A 24,087-nucleotide genomic window follows, 5' to 3' on the forward strand; every position below is an offset into this window, starting at 1 on the left:
ATAACACAAGAAACAAGCATGCAGCTAGTCTTGTCAGATCTGACTTTAAAGTCTGAAACGCCTGATCTGCTGCATGCTTATTCAGGGGCTATGGCTAATAGTATTAGAGGCAGAGGATCAGCAGGATAGCCAGGCAACTGGTATTGCTTAAAAAGGAAATAAACATGGCAGCCTCCATATACCTCTCTCTTCAGTTCCCCTTTAAGGGGACAAGTGGCAATACTGGAAGGTTTAACCCTTGTCTGGGCTCACCAGAGAGGGGCAGGGCTATAGGAATTCTGGGCCTGGCTGTGTGTAGGAGGGGCCAGTGTAACCTGTCACTCACCTTTAGGCGCGATTGGATGGAGTTGTTGCGTTGGGTCTCCCGTCTGCGATATTGGCCCAGATGTGCCAGCTGGTCGGGGCGGGAGAATATTCCGGACGCCCATTTCAGAGCCGCCCCTCTCGCCAAACTTTCGGCTTTGTCCAGCGCGTCGCTTTCTGCCAAACACACAATTCACCGGGTGAGATTGAGAGGCGGCTGGAAGAGAAAGTGCACCTGACGCCCGCAGCAAGCATGGTCTTTCCTCCGCTATGTATTATCTGTATATGGCCGATTCCAAGATTCACAACGAAAGCACCGTACACACGCTAGACCGCGGCCGTCAGAAAATGAGCAATCCCCGACTGTTCAGCAACAAGCAGACAACGTTGTTACACATTTTATTATTATTGATTGACTTATATAGCGCCTGCATCTTCAATGGCGCTGTACAACAGCATACAGGGTATAACAATACAAAAACAATACAACAGTTAGGCCCCTTTTACACTTAGGCCTCTTTCACAGTAGGACGTTGCGTTTTGATGTGACGTTAAAGTCGCAACGCAAAATTACAACGCTCCAAAAAAGTCACAACGCAACGTTATCGCTGCATACAGTAGAGCATAAAGGCAATAAAAAGTATGCTTCCAGGTCATTACTGAGCATGTGCAAACAGTCCAACGCAGCTAATAACGTGTATAACGCGGAGCATGCAGCACTTTCTAATAATGCAACACGTTACACACAAACGCAACGTGTGCACTGTGAATGTCGCACAGACTTAGTATTGCTGTGCGTTTGTCCGCGTTGGAACATTTTGTAACGTGCGACTTTAACGTTGCACTGTGAAAGAGGCCTTAATCAGTTGCTCTCAGTTAAAACGGAAAGAAAACTGATTTTCAAAGTAATGCCCATGTTTTCCTATGGCTCAGTTCCCACTATATGCGTTTTAACTGAAAGCTTTTTCACAATGCACTGCTATGGAAAAAATGCACACTAAAGCAATTAAAGGGGCATTATTGCGAAAAATTTTAAAATGTAAAATATGTGCAAACATAAACAAATACGTTTTTTTCCAGAGTAAAATGAGCCATAAATTACTTTTCTCCTATATTGCTGTCACTTACAGTAGGGAGTAGAAATCTGGCAGAAGCAACAGGTTTTGGACTAGTCCATCTCTTCATGGGGGATTCTCAGGGATTTATTTTCAAAAGCACTTAGTGAATGACAGTCGCTCTGTTCAACTGCCAAAAAACTGTGTAGTGTGCAGGGAAGCTGGCCAGCATCATTGTTTAAAGAGAAACTCCGACCAAGAATTGAACTTAATCCCAATCAGTAGCTGATATCCCCTTTTACATGAAAAATCTATTCCTTCTCACAGACCATCAGGGGGCGCTGTATGACTGATATTGTGTTGAAGCCCCTCCCACAAGAAACTGAGGACCATGGTAATCCTGGCAGTTTCCTGTCTGTGTACCTTGTTGCATTGTGGGAAATAGCTGTTTACAGCTGTTTCCAACTGCCAAAAAAGCATGCAGCAGCTACATCATCTGCCAACAATAAAAATGTCACCATGTAATAAATGTCAGAATGTAAATTAGGGATTTAAAAGATTTGACAATCTGCAAACACTGACTAAACCTAATTATTGTAAAAATGAAGCACTTTTTTTATTACATTATTTTCACTGGAGTTCCTCTTTAAATCATTTTAGGGAATATCTTATAAAGAATAAAAGCCTTGCTGAGAATCCCCTATGAAGAGATGGACTAGTCTAAAACCTGTCGCTTCTGTCAGATTTCTACTATCTACTGTAAATGACAGCAACATAGGAGAAAAGTAATTTATGGCTCATTTTACAAAAAAAAAAAAAAAACATACTTCTTATTTGTCTATGTTTGCACATATTTTAAATTAAAATGTAAAATATTTTAAATTAAAATTTTTCGCCATCTAAAATCGGAATTGCAAAGGCAAGAGTTTTGCGATTTTGTGCGCAATTTTTTAGCGCATCCCGGTGCTCACCTGCGCTTTCTGATTTTTATCAAGCACTTTTCTAAAGCGCTTTTGTAGAGCGATTTGTTTATTCACTCCCTGACGCAAATCAGGAAGTGAACACTTTGCCCCGGAAATGAATAAATACAATGTATTTATTCATGAAAGCGCGAACGCAATCGCCGCATAAAGTGATTTTGTGAGCGTTTAGCGCTCTTCTTATACCTTCCATTAGAGCAAAATCGCCCCCAAAATGGTACAGGCACTGATATGAACCTTCCCATAGAGAATCATTGCACAAGCGTTTTGTGGGCGATTTTGATAATCACCTGCGCTTGAAAAGAGGCCGAAAACGCCCTTAGTGTGAACCAGCCCTCAATACAATACAAGAGTGGATAACAGCTGATGCAGAGAACAAATTAACTACATATATTTACACAGGGGTGGGAGGTGTGTACACCCATTACACAGGAAGAGAGCCCTGGCCAAAAGGCCTTACAGTAAACATATAAGGTATAGGACATTATGTAAGGGAAGCTGTGTGAGGAGTGGTGTAAATGGTGGTTAGTGGGCAGGGTCCTAGGTAGGAGAGTATGCTTGCCTGAAGAGGTGAGTTTTCAGATTGCGCCTAAAAATAGTAAGTGTGGGTGAGTGGCGGATGTGTTGAGGGAGAGTGTTCCAGAGGAGGGGAGAGGATCGAGAGAAGTCTTGTAATCGGGAGTGGGAAGACGTGATCAGGGAAGAAGACAGAAGGATATCGTTAGTAGAGTGGAGATTGCGTGTAGGATGGTATCTGGAAATAAGCCGATTTAAATAGGAAGGAGCTATGTTGTGGAGAGCTTTGTAGGCGAGAGTAAGGATTTTAAATTCAGGTACAACATAACAATGGTCTTCTGGTCCAATCGTTACCGAAAGTGCGAAAATGACCTGGAAGTGCGAGTTCTGAACACGAGTTTGAATGAATCGCTTGTTATCGTTCGATACGAATGACTGAGGGTGGTTCTGACTACATGGATGACAATCGCTGTCTCGTACCGTTGTTTGGACACTTTTTAAAAAAAGGATTCTCGGCCCACCTATCGTTTATTATTTCCAAGGACTGCAGCCTAGCGTGTGTACGGAGCTTAATACCTGGGCATTTATCACAGATACCACAGTTCATGCTCGGTCATATCCATGTGTAACAGTGACATCACACCCCATGCTGTTACATATCTGTGTATGGAAGTGACATCACGCCCCAAGCTGTTACATACATTTGAGTTCAAAATGATTCAACACCCACTGAAATTGAGTGTTTTGGCCAGTCTGACATTGATTTTGATAATTTCAGTCATCTTGTTTACAATTAAATCAAAGAGGCAATTGTAAGTCAGACAAATATAAGATAACATTTATTATTACATGTCTGAAATGATCAAAATCAATGTAAAGCTGGCCAAGACCCTCAATTTCAAGTTGAATAATTTTGAACACAACTGTATCTGTTTATAACAGTGACATCACACCCCAAGCTGTGACATATCTCTGTATAACAGTGACATCACACCCCAAGCTGTGACCTATCTGCATGGCACTGACATCACAGTCCATGCTGTTACATATCTGTGTATGGCAGTGACATCAAACCCCAATCTGTGACATATCTGTGTATGGCAGTGACATCACACCCCAAGCTGCGACATATCTGCATGGCAGTGACATCACGCCTCATGCTGTGACATATTTGTGCATAACAGTGACATCACAGTCCATGCTGCGACATACAGTATCTGTATACGGAAGTGACGTCACACCCCAGGTTGTGACATATCGGTGTATAACAGTGACATCACACCCGACTGTGACATATCGGTGTATAACAGTGACATCACACCCCAGGCTGTGACATATCGGTGTATAACAGTGACATCACACCCCAGGCTGTGACATAATCTGTGTATAGCAGTGACACAGATTGTGACTCAAGCTGTGACATTTGTGTATAACAGCGACATCATATTTCTGTGATATGACATCACAGCTCACAATGTTAAGTGGTCAGTGAGAGTTGTAGCAGTGACATCACACTCCTCAGAATGACATGTCAGTCGTACAGTGACAACACACCCCACAGTGTGACATGACAATGACATCATAACTAGCAGAGTGACAGCTCATACAGTAAGGTTACAGTAATAAGTCACTTACCCTCCGCTGCCATCCTCAGCTTCTCCCAGTCTGACCAGCAAGGGAAGGGAGTGTTCCCCAGCTATATCCAGCACAACATCCTCTGCAGAGATGACAGGATGTGCAGGGGGGTGTGGGGGAAACTAATGGACTACTCCATCCACACACTTACATTAAAGCGTGAAACTTATCCCGGAGCCGACGCTATCTGCAGGAGAGAGAGGAGCAGTTATATCAATAGTGTGCTGCCAGCTCCAGAAGTAATTCTAGTGCAGTTATAACCTTTGGTACAACAAGAGGGATGGATAAGAATAAAGTACAGTGTGTCACTACAAGGCCCATCTTCAGAGGGGAGGGAATCAGGTGTGATGATACACAGGACATGGGCCAGATTTATCAAAGCATTACCAACAGCTCTAACCAGCAGGGGGAACTGTTCTTGCATGATGATAAGAAACTTCTTAAATCCTACTTAAAGTGGAATATAACCCTGCATTTCATCTTTGCATTATTTACAGCATATTATATGCAATCAGCAACTTTTTTTTTACTAGACCAGCAATCGAAGGGTTACACACAGAGCTTGAAAGTTCAGTGCAGTGAAATGCAGACGCATCCGAACTTTAGATAATGTTATCTTGTGTTTACTTAAGTGTATGAAGTGAGGAATGTGACACATTCTCTGACTGTGGAGAAGCTGCTGGAGACAGAGAGACACTGAAAGCTTGTCTCCCTGCAATACAGCAATGAATAAAACCAGTTAATAAAATGCAAAGTCAGCTCACAAAGCAAAAAACTGTACTTTTGGGAACGTATAATTTCTAAATGAATAATAATACTTATGCACAAATGCAAATATGATAACCGTATGGCATATAAAAAGTAGCAAAACATGTTTTTATTGAATATTATGACAGGGTTTTATACCGCTTTAAAGTACAACTGAAGGGAGAGGTATATGGAGGCTGCCATATTTACTTCCTTTTACTTCCAGTTGCCTGGCTATCCTGCTGATCCTCTGCCTCTAATACTTTTAGCCATAGCCCCTGAACAAGCATGCAGCATATCAGGTGTTTCTGACATTATCATCAGATCTGAGAAGATTAGCTGCATGCTTGTTTCTGGTGTGATTCAGACACTGCTGCAGCCAAACAGACCAGGAGAGCTGCCAGGCAACTGATATTGTTAAAAAGGAATAAATATGGCAGCCTCCATATACCTCTCACTACAGTTCTCCTTTAAAGAGACACTTAAGCAAAAAAAAAAAATGATATAATGAATTGGTTGTGTAGTACGAATAATTGTTAGAACATTAGTAGCAAAGAAAATATTGTCATTTTTATTTTCAGTTGTATAGTGTTTTTTTTTTAATAACATTGCAGCATTCTCTAATATTTGCAGTTTACACACTACTCAGCATTCTAAATAATTTTACAGAGAAGGCTAATGAACTTTTGAACTGTCCTGATAGTTGAGATAACAAGCTTCAGAAGACAGAGCTCTCTGCCACTTTGAAAGTCGTGGAGCTCAATGGCTCTTTTGCATAGATAACAACTGGAGTTTCTTAACTCTTCCTGTACTGGAAACAATATTAGACTTATGTCTCTGCTCCTAATGTTTTATTTCTTAGTTGTACTACACATACACATCATTATATCATATTTTTTTCTTCAGTGGGCCAGATTTATCAATGCATTACCGACAGTTTTTTCTTCTGAAAGAAAACATGTATCAAGAAAAACGTCCCGAGAGGGGTACTCACCTTAGGTGAAGGAAGCCTCCGGATCCTATTGAGGCTTCCCCCGTCCTTCTCGGTCAGCGGCGAGAAAGCTCCCCGAACAGCGGGGATGTAAATATTTACCTCCGGGGCTCCAGCGCAGGCACAGTATCGGCTCTCCGCTCGGTGATAGGCGGAAATAGCCGATCGTTGTCGGGCCGCTCTACTGCGCAGATGCAAGTCTCCTGTGCCTGCGCAGTACAGCGGACCCGACAGCGATCGGCTATTTCCGCCTATCTCCGTCAGGAAAGCCGCAACAGCGCCCCCGCTGGAGCCGGGAAGGTAAATCTGTGCTTGTAAGGCTTGTCAAGGGAGGATTCCGGGACACTTCGGGGGGAGCCAGCGCTGGACTGCCTGCAGCTACAGGGGAGGGGGAAGCCTCATTGGGATCCTGAGGCTTCCCCCTCCCAAGGTGAGTACCCCCCAGGGGCACTTTTTTTTGGATACAGGTTCTCTTCAAACAGTTCTAACCAGCAGGGAGAACAGTTCTGCATGATAAGAAAATTCTTAAATCCTACTTAATAGCAGCAGTTTAGCGTGAATTTCTAGAGCTGCACTACCGTTAAGGAAAGTGCCAATCCATTCCTAAACTGCTGCAGGGTAAGAATTTCCTAATAACACTTCTACACATAGTGCAGCAGTGCAGGCTAGGCATGATTTGTGAAGGGCTCCGCCCCCTGCTGAATTCCTCACTCAGAGCCTGCCAGTATCAATACAGTAGATGTACCGGTTACCTCGGCAACAGCAATTTCGCTCACACACTGCACTTTCAGAGAAATCTTTCCAACTCCTCCTATTTAAGAACAGTTTAAAAAGGAATCTGCACTATTTAATTACTTCTTAAGATTTAAGATAGTTCTGCACGGATTTCTAAAAACCTACCAATATTTTATCTCAGACACTTGATAAATGTCCCCCATGGTGCCCAATGCAAGGAGATCCAGGGGGAATAAAGTGCAGCATGTCACTGCAAGGCCCATCTTCAGAGGGGAGGGGACCAGGTGTGAAGATACATAGGACATGGTTCCTGATACCAGGAGATCCAGGGGGAATACAGCACAGTCGCAGTCACTACAAAGCCCATCTTTGGCGTGGGGGGGGGGGGGGACCGGGATCCAGGGGGAATAAAGTACAGCTGGTCACTACAAGGCCCATCTTCAGAGGAGAGGGGACCAGGTGTGATCATACACAGGACATGGTTCCTGATACCAGGAGATCCAGGGGGAATACAGTACAGTCACTACAAGGCCCATCTTTGGCGTGGGGGGGGGGGGGGGGGGTTAGGACCGGGATTCCGGGGGAATAAAGTACAGCGGGTCACTACAAGGCCCATCTTCAGAGGGGAGGGGACCAGGTGTGAGGATACACAGGACATGGTTCCTGATACCAGGAGATCCAGGGGGAATACAGCACAGTCGCAGTCACTACAAAGCCCATCTTTGGCGTTGGGGGGGCCCGGGATCCAGGGGGAATAAAGTACAGCTGGTCACTACAAGGCCCATCTTCAGAGGAGAGGGGACCAGGTGTGAGGATACACAGGAAATGGTTCCTGATACCAGGAGATCCAGGGGGAATACAGTACAGTCGCAGTCACTACAAGGCCCATCTTTGGAGTGGGGGGGGGGGGGAACACCAGGATCCAGGGGGAATAAATTACAGCAGGTCACTACAAGGCCCATCTTCAGAGGAGAGGGGACCAGGTGTGAGGATACACAGGACATGGTTCCTGATACCAGGAAATCCAGGGGCCGAGAAAATATAAAAAGAAAACCAGGAGCCAAAAATGCAAATTGCAGGTGCGCCAGGCAATTAGATGTGAAACATAAAGGTGTACTCACAGTTTTTGTGTGGCGACTATACCACAAACCATCATAAGCGCATGAGGGGGAATGTTTACGCCCCCCCCATTCAGAAAGGGATCAGAACTCCAATGGTTACATGGAGGAGATTTGGAGGGTTCTAAACAAAACAAAAAAAACTCAACTCCCTTCCAGAAGTGTAAGCAGTTCAGCCGCCTGGCTGCCAACCACAAGCGCCATTCAGCTGCAATTATATGCAGCCAAATGGCGGCGTAAGGTAACTGCGTTTGATTCGTGGTGGGAAAAAAAACACCATCGGAGCCGTACTCTGAAGCAACTACATGGGGGGGCGCCTGTGCATGGTGCCATCAAGCGCATGGCCCGTGGACAGGAGCAGTGGTCAAGCAGCAATTTCACCACCTTCAGCTGCTCGAGGAACAGGCCTAAAGAGTACTTCTAGTGTAAAATAGAAAGCCTCCAACATTTTCTGCAATGATCGGCAGGTGGTAGGATTATAGTTACCTGCAATTCATTCATGACAAGCTCCACCCCCTCTCCTCAAGAGGGGCAGGTGGGAGTGGCTACAGAGCTTTGGAAAACTGGGGAACATGGCTGCGGAAGGGGCGGAGTTAGTCATTAATGAATTACGCTTGAGCAGGTGAGTGATTAACTCTATCACCCACTGATCCTTGCAGCAATAATAAAAAGTCTTACACTGCAGACACTGGAAATACTCCCTACAGGACTACTATCGCAAAAAAAGTAAGCAGTTAAAATCTGACAGAAACGACAGGTTTTTGGGCCAGTCCATCTCCTCATGGGGGATTCTCAGAGTTTCCTTTATTTTCAACAGCAAATCCTGAACAGAAGTTTAACTGCCAAAATAGTAAGCTACCCACCAGGCTGCCTGCTCACTGGCACACTATTTTGTCTGTTAGACTTTGCAAACTGCTGTTCAGAAAATGCTGTTGAAAACAAAGAAAACCCTGAGAATCCCCCATGAGGAGATGGACTGGCCCAAAACCTGTTCTGTCAGATTTTAACTTGCCTACTTTTTTTGCGATAGTGGTCCTTCAAAATTGTTGTACAATAGTTTTAAAATGACTAACATGCTACAAGGCCCATGTCCGGTTGGGAGTGTGGAGGTCTTGGGGCTGTCCTCATTTCCTTTTACTGCTCTTCTATCAGTTTAGATTTTTGTTCTCTCTTGACCTGCTCACTATGTGATAACAATGAGATAACGAGATCCTAACCCCATCTAATCTAATGCTGGATACACACCATGCGTTTCAGCGTCGAATGAGTCTGTCGATACGCGTCGATTCGATTATTTCCGAGTGCATTTTGATGATTTTTGGTCGATTGCCATGTAAAGTATAGCAAATCATAGCAAGGAAATGAGCAGCGCCACTTAAAAACAGACTAGTGCCCACCCGCAAAAGAGTGCAAGCCCCACTTGTGGGATATAATACACACTGAGCATACACATGACCTGTCTACCACTAGAGGAGGATGTTGGTTTCCTGTAACAGCTTGCATGCAACCTATTAAGTACTCGTCCCTCCCACTAGAGGAGGATGTTGGTTTCCTGTAACAGCTTGCATGCAACCTATTAAGTACTCGTCCCTCCCACTGCAAAGAAGTCAATCCTCCATGGGAGGGGCCTAACACTAACTAAATCCTAACCTATGTATATGCATAGCCTGGGTGCGGCTAATCAAGTAAAATTGAAAATTGTGCAAAAGGTGGATCAGCGCATCACCAGGCCGCCTCCGAATGGCCTCCATCAGAGATGCGCTGAGCCCCCCCAGGAACTACAAACGCACCTTGAACCCAAACAGAAGCTCTGCATATACACCAAAAGCATGGCTGTTAAGTGGGAGCAGCTGACCAAAAACGAATTACATTAGTACATAGCAAGGAAATGAGCAGCGCTACTTAAAAACAGACTAGTGCCCACCCGCAAAAGAGTGCGTTTGTAGTTCCTGGGGGGGCTCAGCGCACCTCTGATTGGAGGCCATTCGGAGGCGGCCTGGTGATGCGCTGATCCACCTTTTGCGCAATTTTCGATTTTACTTGGTAGCACACCCAGGCTATGCATATACATAGGTTAGGATTTAGTTAGTGTTAGGCCCCTCCCATGGAGGATTGACTTCTTCGCAGTGGGAGGGACGAGTACTTAATAGGTTGCATGCAAGCGGTTAATGGAAACCAACATCCTCTAGTGGTAGACAGGTCATGTGTATGCTCAGTGTGTATTATATCCCACAAGTGGGGCTTGCACTCTTTTGCGGGTGGGCACTAGTCTGTTTTTAAGTAGCGCTGCTCATTTCCTTGCTATGTACTAATGTAATTCGTTTTTGGTCAGCTGCTCCCACTTAACAGCCATGCTTTTGGTGTATATGCAGAGCTTCTGTTTGGGTTCAAGGTGCGTTTGTAGTTCCTGGGGGGGCTCAGCGCATCTCTGATTGGAGGCCATTCGGAGGCGGCCTGGTGTTGCGCTGATCCACCTTTTGCGCAAGTATAGCAAATCAACCTAACGATCCATCGAAACGTGATTCGGACATGTCGGAAATAATCGAATCGATGCGTATCGACGGGCGCATCGAACGCGGAAACGCAAGCCCCCCTCCGCATCTCTATTCCCCCCTCCCTCCCCACTGTGGGCGGCACAGGACGGCGATCCGTCTTGTACTGCCTCTGATGGCTTCAGCCTATTAGGCGGCGTTGCTGTGACAGCAGCGCTGTACGATGTAAACAAAGGGGATTTCTTCCCTGCGTGTTTACATTTAGCCTGCGAGCCGCGATCGGAGGCTTGCAGGCTGTTCACGGAGACTCCCTCCATGAACTGACATGGGGCTATTTCCATGGAAATACAGGAAAGACCAGCCGGCTGGTCGTTAAGTGATTAAAGAGAAACTGACCAAGAATTGAACTTTATCCCAGTCAGTAGCTGATACCCCATTTTACATGAGAAATCTATTCCTTTTCACAAACAGAGCATCAGGGGGCGCTGTATGACTGATATTGTGGTGAAACCCCGCCCACAGGAAACTGAGTATGTACTCTTGGCAGTTTCCTGTCTGTGAACCTTGCTGCATTGTGGGAAATAGCTGTTTAAAGCTGTTTCCAACTGCCAAAAAAACATGCAGCAGCTACATCACCTGCCAACAGTAAAAATGTCACCATGTAATAAATGTCAGAATGTAAATCAGGGATTTAAAAGATTTTACAATGGGCAAACACTGACTAAATCATTTATACATAATTATTGTAAAAATGAAGCACTTTTTTAATTACATAATTTTCACTGGAGTTTCTCTTTAAGGACCAGCGCCTCCTGACGTATCGCCGCGCATACTGTCCGCTCTCCCATGGCCGCAGGCCCCTCTCTCTGCCGTCTCTATGACGACAGAGTGCTGTCAGCCGGCCAGAAGCCACTTTCATTGGCTCCTGACGCTGTCTATCATTGTAAGCCAATGTGATTGGATCACAGTGATCAAGTAGGCAGGAGCCAATTAAAGCAGCTCCTGACCGGCTCACAGAGCTCTGCCGTCTTATAGACAGGACTAGCGAGCTGCAGTGGGTGTAGAGTGGCGAAATTGGCGGGAGAAATCAGAGCGGTCAGAGCTGCACAGCCACCTGCAGGACGTAGATTTCTACGAATGCGGCCCAGAGCCCTTTTTCCATTTCATGCATTAAGTTGTGCTGCATTCCATTTGCCAAAACAGAAAGCAACGTATTAAATAGTACCTAAACCAAATGGGGGAAAAACTAGTTTCACTTACTCTGGGCTTCTACCAGCTCCCTGCAGCCAGCCTGTGCCCACGCCGCTCCTCAACGATCCTGTTTCCTTTTTGCCAGCGGGGCCATTGCGCAGGACGCTATTGCAGACGGCAACGCAGACAAGTATACAGATGGCCAGGGCTGCGCAGGCGGAGTAGACCGGTGACTCCCAGTCGAGCGAAAATGAAACTTAGCCGCGGCAGGGGAGAACGGCGGATCGTTGAGAAGCGGTGTGGGCACAGGATGGCTGCAGGGGGGGGGGGGGGGTGGAAGAAGCCCCAGGTAAGTGAAAACATTTGGTTTAAGTTCACTTTAAGTGTAAAAGGGCCTTAAAAAAAAAAAGTTTGAAACAATATTGATCTAAAAAGTTTCATTGAGATATGTTGGGGCAAAAGAGGATGGGCTTATTTGATCAAATCAGCTGGGAGTCAAATGGAACAATTCTAACAAACACCTAAAGTAGATCGGAATAGAGGTGCTTTTTCTGCCACTAGGGACTATTTAGTGGGCGAGGTGGCATTGTTAGGCTACCGCGCGGTATTCACGGTTCATGCAGAAGCGCTCTGCAGACGCGGCAACGACACTGTGGCGATTTTAATACTTCCGCTGCGCCACGTCCACTATGCAAGTCTCCATAGACGAGGGGGAGAGTACTGCGGAGCTTGCCTAAAGCAAACACATCACACACACACACAACAGAAGTGTGTTAAACAATTTATTTAACGGAGAACAATGAAACAATTTAACAACATTGCCATTTATATATTTATTTAAAATAAAGAAAAAAAATTACCCTTTGTATAGTGTTCAGAGACAAAAACAACAACTGACAGAGCAGCAAAAAAAAACATATAAAATAACACAGAAGACCAACAACACAGAGAGCACTTCTTGATGTATAGAAACCGTATAGTGATAGAACGTTGGTCCTGTACAGTGCGCTATACACGATATGTCAGACGCAAGTCACCCCTAGGAGGCTGGAGAAATGCGTAACACCCAAGTGACATTCTATAGCACCGTACAGGAGGATAGAGGGTCCCAGCCCCGCTTTATTTCATCTCAATAGATTACAGGACGAGCTCAGGACTTGGTTAGTGTAAATTCATCGTACACATATAATAATAGCGGAATGGACGATTGCAGCATAGTTTGGTGCAGACACACCACCTTAAGGCCGTGAATAAAAGCATTCCATAAGAAGGCAAAGCTGTACTGGATACATTGGTATAGCGCGAGGGCGTGGCAGGCGGGAGTCTCAGCTCATCTTTGCTGGGTTGGGCCCCCAGGTGCGGAGATCCAGCAGGACCTGGTTCAGACATTCCATCCACTGGTCTCTCTCCTCCTTTGTGTCGGCAGACAGCCAGTTCCTGGAAGGACAGAGATGACACACGGTGAGCACTGACGTCTCAAGCAAAGCAGAAAAACCATCCATGCCGGTAACCTGGGGGCTGACGCCCTCACGGCTGGCAATACTGCCATGTGCAGGCCTGATCTCCATGCTTGTTCAGGGTCTACGGCTATTAAGAGGCAGAGGATCAGCAGGACAGCCAGGCAATCTGCATTGTTTAAAAGGAAATAGGTCAACCTCCAAATCCCTCTCATTTCAGGCATTCTTTAACCGCTTTCCGTCCGCCTAACGCAGGATGACGGCGGGAGAGCGGCTCTCTCAGGTCTCAGCGACGCCATATGGAGTCATCTTGACTCGCATGAGCGCAGGTTCTCGTCAGGCCTCAGCGAGCCGTGCTGGCAGGCTGTTTTTTTTATGTGATTAAATGTATTTATATAGCGCTGACATCTTACACAGCGGTGTACAGAGTATATTGTCTTGTCACATAATGGTCCCTCGGAGGGGCTCACAATCCAATCCCTCCCATAGGCATATGTCTATGTATATACAGTGTAAATATGTATCAGTCTAGGGCAGGGGTAGGGAACCTTTTTGGCTGAGAGAGCCATAAGCACGACATTTTAAACTGTAATTCCGTGAGAGCCATACAATAATTTGGAATACAGGTAGTTCCCGACTTACTGAATTTTTTAAAATCGATTTTCTCAAAAACTACAAGTCCAATTTGAAACGCAGAATCCATGCCGTTCGTATCGGCGTGTCGCCAATACGAACGGCATGGATTCTGTGTTTCCATGGAAACAAGTAAAAAAAAATGTTTGTTTCAAATTGGTCTTGTAGTTTTTGAGAAAATCGATTTTAAAAAATTCAAACAAAAAAATGGCTTTTAAACTTATATAAGCAAGCACAGAGGGCAGAGGTGACACTGGAGGCACAGAGGAGGTACAGGGGACAGAGATGGCACAGTGTTCTGACTTTAAGAGAAACTCCGACAAAGAATTGAACTTTATCCCAATCAGTAGCTGATACCCCCTTTTACATGAGAAATCTATTCCTTTTCACAAACCGACCATCAGGGGGCGCTGTATGGCTGATATTGTGGTGAAACCCCTCCCACAAGAAACTGAGGACCGTGGTATTCCTGGCAGTTTCCTGTCTGTGAACCTTGTTGCATTGTGGGAAATCGCTGTTTACAGCTGTTTCCAACTGCCAAAAAAGCAAGCAGCAGCTACATCACCTGCCAACAGTAAAAATGTCACCATGTAATAAATGTCAGAATGTAAATCGGGGATTTAAAAGATTTTACAATGGGCAAACACTGACTAAATCATTTATACATAATTATTGTAAAAATGAAGCACTTTTTTTATTACAATATTTTCACTGGAGTTCCTCTTTAAAGAGAACCCGAGGTGGGTTTGAAGAATATTATCTGCATACAGAGGCTGGATCTGCCTATACAGCCCAGCCTCTGTTGCTATCCCAAACCCCCCTAAGGTCCCCCTGCACTCTGCAATCCCTCATAAATCACAGCCATGCTGCTGACAAACAGCTTGTCAGAGCTGGCTGTGTTTATCTCTATAGTGTCAGTCTGCTGATCTCCCCGCCTCCTGCAGAACTTCAGTCCCCGCCTGCATCCCTTCCCTCCCTGCTGATTGGAGGGAAGGGATGGGGGCAGGGACCGGAGCTATGCAGGAGGCGGGGGAGCAGCTGAGACTGACACTACAGATGTAAACAGATCCTCACAGCACGGCTGTGATTTATGAGGGATTGCAGAGTGCAGGGGGACCTTAGGGGGGTTTGGGATAGCAACAGAGGCTGGGCTGTATAGGCAGATCCAGCCTCTGTATGCAGATAACATTCTTTAAACACACCTCAGGTTCTCTTTAAGAACAGATTCAGGTTAAGAACGAACCTACAGTCCCTATCTCGTTCATTAGCCGGGGATTACCTGTACCATGAGTGCTGCTGAAAACCTTTTACACTGCTACCATCACTGATCTCCCCAGAATTTTTTTCCAGCCGGGTGGCATGAAATAGTAGCCGAGTGGGGCGAGATGAGTGAGAGAATGCGGGGCCAGCGCTTCTCTGCACAATTCTGCTTACAGTATAGGAGGAGGTGAGCCGGTGACAGCCGGGTGCTCACCAAAGCTAGAGCCTGGGGAGACCACTGACCATCGAATCCATCCTCCTCAGTCATCGTCTGGTATGCAGCTGCAACCGCCAGGGACAAATACAAACGCCAAAGAGTAATGAAAGGATCATTGGATCACCCCGTCATAATTTGACCTTTACATCGCGAGAATGAAGGCGAGGGCCACCAGGATTTTGCAGGACCCCTCCCACCCATTACTGAGTACATAGTCATGTCACTGAGTGTCCTCAGAGGAGCTCACACTCTAATCCTACCATAGGCATAGTCTAATGTCCTACCATATTATTATTATGTATTTATATAGCACTGACATCTTCTGCAGCACATTACAGAGTACTTAGTCATGTCACTGACTGTCCTCAGAGGAGCTCACACTCTAATCCTACCATAGTCATAGTGTAATGTCCTACCATATTATTATTATGTATTTATATAGCACTGACATCCCCTGCAGCACATTACAGAGTACATAGTCATGTCACTGACTGTCCTCAGAGGAGCTCACACTCTAATCCTACCATAGTCATAGTCTAATGTCCTACCATATTATTATTATTATGTATTTATATAGCACTGACATCTCCTGCAGCACATTACAGAGTACATAGTCATGTCACTGACTGTCCTCAGAGGGGCTCACACTCTAATCCTACCATAGTCATAGTGTAATGTCCTACCATATTATTATTATGTATTTATATAGCACTGACATCTCCTGCAGCACATTACAGAGTACATAGTCCTGTCACTGACTGTCCTCAGAGGAGCTCACAATCTAATCCTACCATAGTCATAGTCTAATGTCCTAACATATTATTATTATGTATTTATATAGCACTGACATCTTCTGCAGCACATTACAGTGTACATAGTCATGTCACTGAATGTCCCCAGAGAGCTCACACTCTAATCCTACCATAGTCATAGTCTAATGTCCTAACATATTATTATTATGTATTTATATAGCACTGACATCTTCTGCAGCACATTACAGAGTACATAGTCATGTCACTGACTGTCCTCAGAGGAGCTCACAATCTAATCCTACCATAGTCATAGTCTAATGTCCTACCATATTATTATTATGTATTTATATAGCACTGACATCTTCTGCAGCACATTACAGAGTACATAGTCATGTTACTGACTGTCCTCAGAGGAGCTCACAATCTAATCCTACCATAGTCATAGTCTAATGTCCTACCATATTATTATTATGTATTTATATAGCACTGACATCTTCTGCAGCACATTACAGAGTACATAGTCATGTCACTGACTGTCCTCAGAGGAGCTCACACTCTAATCCTACCATAGTCATAGTGTAATGTCCTATCATATTATTATTATGTATTTATATAGCACTGACATCTTCTGCAGCACATTACAGAGTACATAGTCATGTCACTGACTGTCCTCAGAGGAGCTCACACTCTAATCCTACCATAGTCATAGTGTAATGTCCTATCATATTATTATTATGTATTTATATAGCACTGACATCTTCTGCAGCACATTACAGAGTACATAGTCATGTCACTGACTGTCCTCAGAGGAGCTCACAATCTAATCCTACCATAGTCATAGTCTAATGTCCTACCATATTATTATTATGTATTTATATAGCACTGACCTCTTCTGCAGCACATTACAGAGTACATAGTCATGTCACTGACTGTCCTCAGAGGAGCTCACAGTCTAATCCTACCATAGTCATAGTCTAATGTCCTAACATATTATTATTATGTATTTATATAGCACTGACATCTTCTGCAGCACATTACAGAGTACATAGTCATGTCACTGACTGTCCTCAGAGGAGCTCATACTCTAACCCTACCATAGTCATAGTCTAATGTCCTAACATATTATTATTATGTATTTATACAGCACTGACATCTTCTGCAGCACATTACAGAGTACATAGTCATGTCACTGACTGTCCTCAGAGGAGCTCACACTCTAATCCTACCATAGTCATAGTCTAATGTCCTCCCATATTATTATGTATTTATATAGCACTGACATCTTCTGCAGCACATTACAGAGTACTTAGTCATGTCACTGACTGTCCTCAGAGGAGCTCACACTCTAATCCTACCATAGTCATAGTCTAATGTCCTACCATATTATTATTATGTATTTATATAGCACTGACATCTTCTGCAGCACATTACGGAGTACATAGTCATGTCACTGACTGTCCTCAGAGGAGCTCACACTCTAATCCTACCATAGTCATAGTCTAATGTCCTACCATATTATTATTATGTATTTATATAGCACTGACATCTTCTGCAGCACATTACAGAGTACTTAGTCATGTCACTGACTGTCCTCAGAGGAGCTCACACTCTAATCCTACCATAGTCATAGTCTAATGTCCTACCATATTATTATTATGTATTTATATAGCACTGACATCTTCTGCAGCACATTACAGAGTACATAGTCATGTCACTGACTGTCCTCAGAGGAGCTCACACTCTAATCCTACCATAGTCATAGTCTAATGTCCTCCCATATTATTATGTATTTATATAGCACTGACATCTTCTGCAGCACATTACAGAGTACTTAGTCATGTCACTGACTGTCCTCAGAGGAGCTCACACTCTAATCCTACCATAGTCATAGTCTAATGTCCTACCATATTATTATTATGTATTTATATAGCACTGACATCTTCTGCAGCACATTACGGAGTACATAGTCATGTCACTGACTGTCCTCAGAGGAGCTCACACTCTAATCCTACCATAGTCATAGTCTAATGTCCTACCATATTATTATTATGTATTTATATAGCACTGACATCTTCTGCAGCACATTACAGAGTACTTAGTCATGTCACTGACTGTCCTCAGAGGAGCTCACACTCTAATCCTACCATAGTCATAGTCTAATGTCCTACCATATTATTATTATGTATTTATATAGCACTGACATCTTCTGCAGCACATTACAGAGTACATAGTCATGTCACTGACTGTCCTCAGAGGAGCTCACACTCTAATCCTACCATAGTCATAGTCTAATGTCCTCCCATATTATTATTATGTATTTATATAGCGCTGACATCTTCTGCAGCACATTACAGAGTACATAGTCATGTCACTGACTGTCCTCAGAGGAGCTCACAATCTAATCCTACCATAGTCATAGTCTAATGTCCTAACATATTATTATTATGTATTTATATAGCACTGACATCTTCTGCAGCACATTACAGAGTACATAGTCATGTCACTGACTGTCCTCAGAGGAGCTCATACTCTAACCCTACCATAGTCATAGTCTAATGTCCTAACATATTATTATTATGTATTTATACAGCACTGACATCTTCTGCAGCACATTACAGAGTACATAGTCATGTCACTGACTGTCCTCAGAGGAGCTCACACTCTAATCCTGCCATAGTCATAGTCTAATGTCCTACCATATTATTATTATGTATTTATATAGCACTGACATCTCCTGCAGCACATTACAGAGTACATAGTCATGTCACTGACTGTCCTCAGAGGAGCTCACACTCTAATCCTACCATAGTCATAGTCTAATGTCCTACCATATTATTATTATGTATTTATATAGCACTGACATCTTCTGCAGCACATTACAGAGTACTTAGTCATGTCACTGACTGTCCTCAGAGGAGCTCACACTCTAATCCTACCATAGTCATAGTCTAATGTCCTACCATATTATTATTATGTATTTATATAGCACTGACATCTTCTGCAGCACATTACAGAGTACATAGTCATGTCACTGACTGTCCTCAGAGGAGCTCACACTCTAATCCTACCATAGTCATAGTCTAATGTCCTCCCATATTATTATGTATTTATATAGCACTGACATCTTCTGCAGCACATTACAGAGTACTTAGTCATGTCACTGACTGTCCTCAGAGGAGCTCACACTCTAATCCTACCATAGTCATAGTCTAATGTCCTACCATATTATTATTATGTATTTATATAGCACTGACATCTTCTGCAGCACATTACGGAGTACATAGTCATGTCACTGACTGTCCTCAGAGGAGCTCACACTCTAATCCTACCATAGTCATAGTCTAATGTCCTACCATATTATTATTATGTATTTATATAGCACTGACATCTTCTGCAGCACATTACAGAGTACTTAGTCATGTCACTGACTGTCCTCAGAGGAGCTCACACTCTAATCCTACCATAGTCATAGTCTAATGTCCTACCATATTATTATTATGTATTTATATAGCACTGACATCTTCTGCAGCACATTACAGAGTACATAGTCATGTCACTGACTGTCCTCAGAGGAGCTCACACTCTAATCCTACCATAGTCATAGTCTAATGTCCTCCCATATTATTATTATGTATTTATATAGCGCTGACATCTTCTGCAGCACATTACAGAGTACATAGTCATGTCACTGACTGTCCTCAGAGGAGCTCACAATCTAATCCTACCATAGTCATAGTCTAATGTCCTAACATATTATTATTATGTATTTATATAGCACTGACATCTTCTGCAGCACATTACAGAGTACATAGTCATGTCACTGACTGTCCTCAGAGGAGCTCATACTCTAACCCTACCATAGTCATAGTCTAATGTCCTAACATATTATTATTATGTATTTATACAGCACTGACATCTTCTGCAGCACATTACAGAGTACATAGTCATGTCACTGACTGTCCTCAGAGGAGCTCACACTCTAATCCTACCATAGTCATAGTCTAATGTCCTCCCATATTATTATTATGTATTTATATAGCGCTGACATCTTCTGCAGCACATTACAGAGTACATAGTCATGTCACTGACTGTCCTCAGAGGAGCTCACAATCTAATCCTACCATAGTCATAGTCTAATGTCCTACCATATTATTATTATGTATTTATATAGCACTGACATCTCCTGCAGCACATTACAGAGTACATAGTCATGTCACTGACTGTCCTCAGAGGAGCTCACACTCTAATCCTACCATAGTCATAGTCTAATGTCCTACCATATTATTATTATGTATTTATATAGCACTGACATCTCCTGCAGCACATTACAGAGTACATAGTCATGTCACTAACTGTCCTCAGAGGGGCTCACACTCTAATCCTACCATAGTCATAGTCTAATGTCCTACCATATTATTATTATGTATTTATATAGTGCTGACATCTCCTGCAGCACTTTACACAGTACATAGTCATGTCACTGACTGTCCTCAGAGGAGCTCACACTCTAATCCTACCATAGTCATAGTCGAATGTCCTACCATATTATTATTATGTATTTATATAGCACTGACATCTTCTGCAGCACATTACAGAGTACATAGCCATGTCACTGACTGTCCTCAGAGGAGCTCACAATCTAATCCTGCCATAGTCATAGTGTAATGTCCTACCATATTATTATTATGTATTTATATAGCACTGACATCTCCTGCAGCACATTACAGAGTACATAGTCATGTCACTAACTGTCCTCAGAGGGGCTCACACTCTAATCCTACCATAGTCATAGTCTAATGTCCTACCGTATTATTATTATGTATTTATATAGTGCTGACATCTCCTGCAGCACTTTACACAGTACATAGTCATGTCACTGACTGTCCTCAGAGGAGCTCACACTCTAATCCTACCATAGTCATAGTCTAATGTCCTACCATATTATTATTATGTATTTATATAGCACTGACATCTTCTGCAGCACATTACAGAGTACATAGCCATGTCACTGACTGTCCTCAGAGGAGCTCACAATCTAATCCTGCCATAGTCATAGTGTAATGCCCTACCATATTATTATTATGTATTTATATAGCACTGACATCTCCTGCAGCACATTACAGAGTACATAGTCATGTCACTGACTGTCCTCAGAGGTGCTCACAATCTAATCCTACCATTGTCATAGTCTAATGTCCTCCAATATTATTATTATGCATTTATATAGCACTGACATCTTCTGCAGCACATTACAGAGTACATAGTCATGTCACTGACTGTCCTTAGAGAAGCTCACACTCTAATCCTGCCATAGTCATAGTGTAATGTCCTACCATATTATTATTATGTATTTATATAGCACTGACATCTCCTGCAGCACATTACAGAGTACATAGTCATGTCACTGACTGTCCTCAGAGGATCTCACAATCTAATCCTGCCATAGTCATAGTCTAATGTCCTACCATATTATTATTATGTATTTATATAGCACTGACATCTTCTGCAGCACATTACAGAGTACATAGTCATGTCACTGACTGTCCTCAGAGGAGCTCATACTCTAACCCTACCATAGTCATAGTCTAATGTCCTAACATATTATTATTATGTATTTATACAGCACTGACATCCCCTGCAGCACATTACAGAGTACATAGTCATGTCACTGACTGTCCTCAGAGGAGCTCACACTCTAATCCTACCATAGTCATAGTCTAATGTCCTCCCATATTATTATTATGTATTTATATAGCGCTGACATCTTCTGCAGCACATTACAGAGTACATAGTCATGTCACTGACTGTCCTCAGAGGAGCTCACAATCTAATCCTACCATAGTCATAGTCTAATGTCCTACCATATTATTATTATGTATTTATATAGCACTGACATCTCCTGCAGCACATTACACAGTACATAGTCATGTCACTGACTGCCCTCAGAGGAGCTCACACTCTAATCCTACCATAGTCATAGTCTAATGTCCTACCATATTATTATTATGTATTTATATAGCACTGACATCTTCTGCAGCACATTACAGAGTACATAGTCATGTGGAGCTCACAATCTAATCCTACCATAGTCATAGTCTAATGTCCTACCATATTATTATTATGTATTTATATAGCACTGACATCTTCTGCAGCACATTACAGAGTACATAGTCATGTCACTGACTGTCCTCAGAGGAGCTCACACTCTAATCCTACCATAGTCATAGTCTAATGTCCTCCCATATTATTATTATGTATTTATATAGCGCTGACATCTTCTGCAGCACATTACAGAGTACATAGTCATGTCACTGACTGTCCTCAGAGGAGCTCACAATCTAATCCTACCATAGTCATAGTCTAATGTCCTAACATATTATTATTATGTATTTATATAGCACTGACATCTTCTGCAGCACATTACAGAGTACATAGTCATGTCACTGACTGTCCTCAGAGGAGCTCATACTCTAACCCTACCATAGTCATAGTCTAATGTCCTAACATATTATTATTATGTATTTATACAGCACTGACATCTTCTGCAGCACATTACAGAGTACATAGTCATGTCACTGACTGTCCTCAGAGGAGCTCACACTCTAATCCTACCATAGTCATAGTCTAATGTCCTCCCATATTATTATTATGTATTTATATAGCGCTGACATCTTCTGCAGCACATTACAGAGTACATAGTCATGTCACTGACTGTCCTCAGAGGAGCTCACAATCTAATCCTACCATAGTCATAGTCTAATGTCCTACCATATTATTATTATGTATTTATATAGCACTGACATCTCCTGCAGCACATTACAGAGTACATAGTCATGTCACTGACTGTCCTCAGAGGAGCTCACACTCTAATCCTACCATAGTCATAGTCTAATGTCCTACCATATTATTATTATGTATTTATATAGCACTGACATCTCCTGCAGCACATTACAGAGTACATAGTCATGTCACTAACTGTCCTCAGAGGGGCTCACACTCTAATCCTACCATAGTCATAGTCTAATGTCCTACCATATTATTATTATGTATTTATATAGTGCTGACATCTCCTGCAGCACTTTACACAGTACATAGTCATGTCACTGACTGTCCTCAGAGGAGCTCACACTCTAATCCTACCATAGTCATAGTCGAATGTCCTACCATATTATTATTATGTATTTATATAGCACTGACATCTTCTGCAGCACATTACAGAGTACATAGCCATGTCACTGACTGTCCTCAGAGGAGCTCACAATCTAATCCTGCCATAGTCATAGTGTAATGTCCTACCATATTATTATTATGTATTTATATAGCACTGACATCTCCTGCAGCACATTACAGAGTACATAGTCATGTCACTAACTGTCCTCAGAGGGGCTCACACTCTAATCCTACCATAGTCATAGTCTAATGTCCTACCGTATTATTATTATGTATTTATATAGTGCTGACATCTCCTGCAGCACTTTACACAGTACATAGTCATGTCACTGACTGTCCTCAGAGGAGCTCACACTCTAATCCTACCATAGTCATAGTCTAATGTCCTACCATATTATTATTATGTATTTATATAGCACTGACATCTTCTGCAGCACATTACAGAGTACATAGCCATGTCACTGACTGTCCTCAGAGGAGCTCACAATCTAATCCTGCCATAGTCATAGTGTAATGCCCTACCATATTATTATTATGTATTTATATAGCACTGACATCTCCTGCAGCACATTACAGAGTACATAGTCATGTCACTGACTGTCCTCAGAGGTGCTCACAATCTAATCCTACCATTGTCATAGTCTAATGTCCTCCAATATTATTATTATGCATTTATATAGCACTGACATCTTCTGCAGCACATTACAGAGTACATAGTCATGTCACTGACTGTCCTTAGAGAAGCTCACACTCTAATCCTGCCATAGTCATAGTGTAATGTCCTACCATATTATTATTATGTATTTATATAGCACTGACATCTCCTGCAGCACAT

The 24,087-nt window shown here is 43.0% G+C and overlaps 3 protein-coding genes across 5 annotated transcripts in view; 1 reads left to right on the forward strand and 2 right to left on the reverse strand.

Moving 5' to 3' along the window:
- The window catches only part of LOC137537648 (exocyst complex component 3-like protein), a 29,092-nt gene extending 24,487 nt beyond the window's left edge, over nt 1-4,605 (reverse strand). The window contains exons 1-2 of the mRNA XM_068259555.1: nt 4,490-4,605; nt 326-480 (exon numbers count right to left, since the gene is read on the reverse strand). Coding sequence (XP_068115656.1) covers nt 326-480; nt 4,490-4,502 — 168 coding nt within the window. The 5' untranslated portion in view covers nt 4,503-4,605. The remainder of the gene's footprint in view (nt 1-325; nt 481-4,489) is intronic.
- Nucleotides 1-24,087, forward strand: part of LDHD (lactate dehydrogenase D) — a 324,776-nt gene that overhangs the window by 56,368 nt on the left and 244,321 nt on the right. The window lies entirely within an intron of this gene.
- LOC137538930 (anillin-like) overlaps nt 12,533-24,087 on the reverse strand; it is a 93,436-nt gene continuing 81,881 nt past the window's right edge. For both annotated transcript variants that reach the window (XM_068261364.1, XM_068261365.1), the window contains one exon: nt 12,533-13,200. In XM_068261364.1, the coding sequence (XP_068117465.1) occupies nt 13,089-13,200 (112 nt within the window). In that variant the 3' untranslated portion in view covers nt 12,533-13,088. The remainder of the gene's footprint in view (nt 13,201-24,087) is intronic.

The sequence above is a fragment of the Hyperolius riggenbachi genome, chromosome 11 (genome assembly GCF_040937935.1).
Source record: "Hyperolius riggenbachi isolate aHypRig1 chromosome 11, aHypRig1.pri, whole genome shotgun sequence".
Taxonomy (NCBI): domain Eukaryota; kingdom Metazoa; phylum Chordata; class Amphibia; order Anura; family Hyperoliidae; genus Hyperolius; species Hyperolius riggenbachi.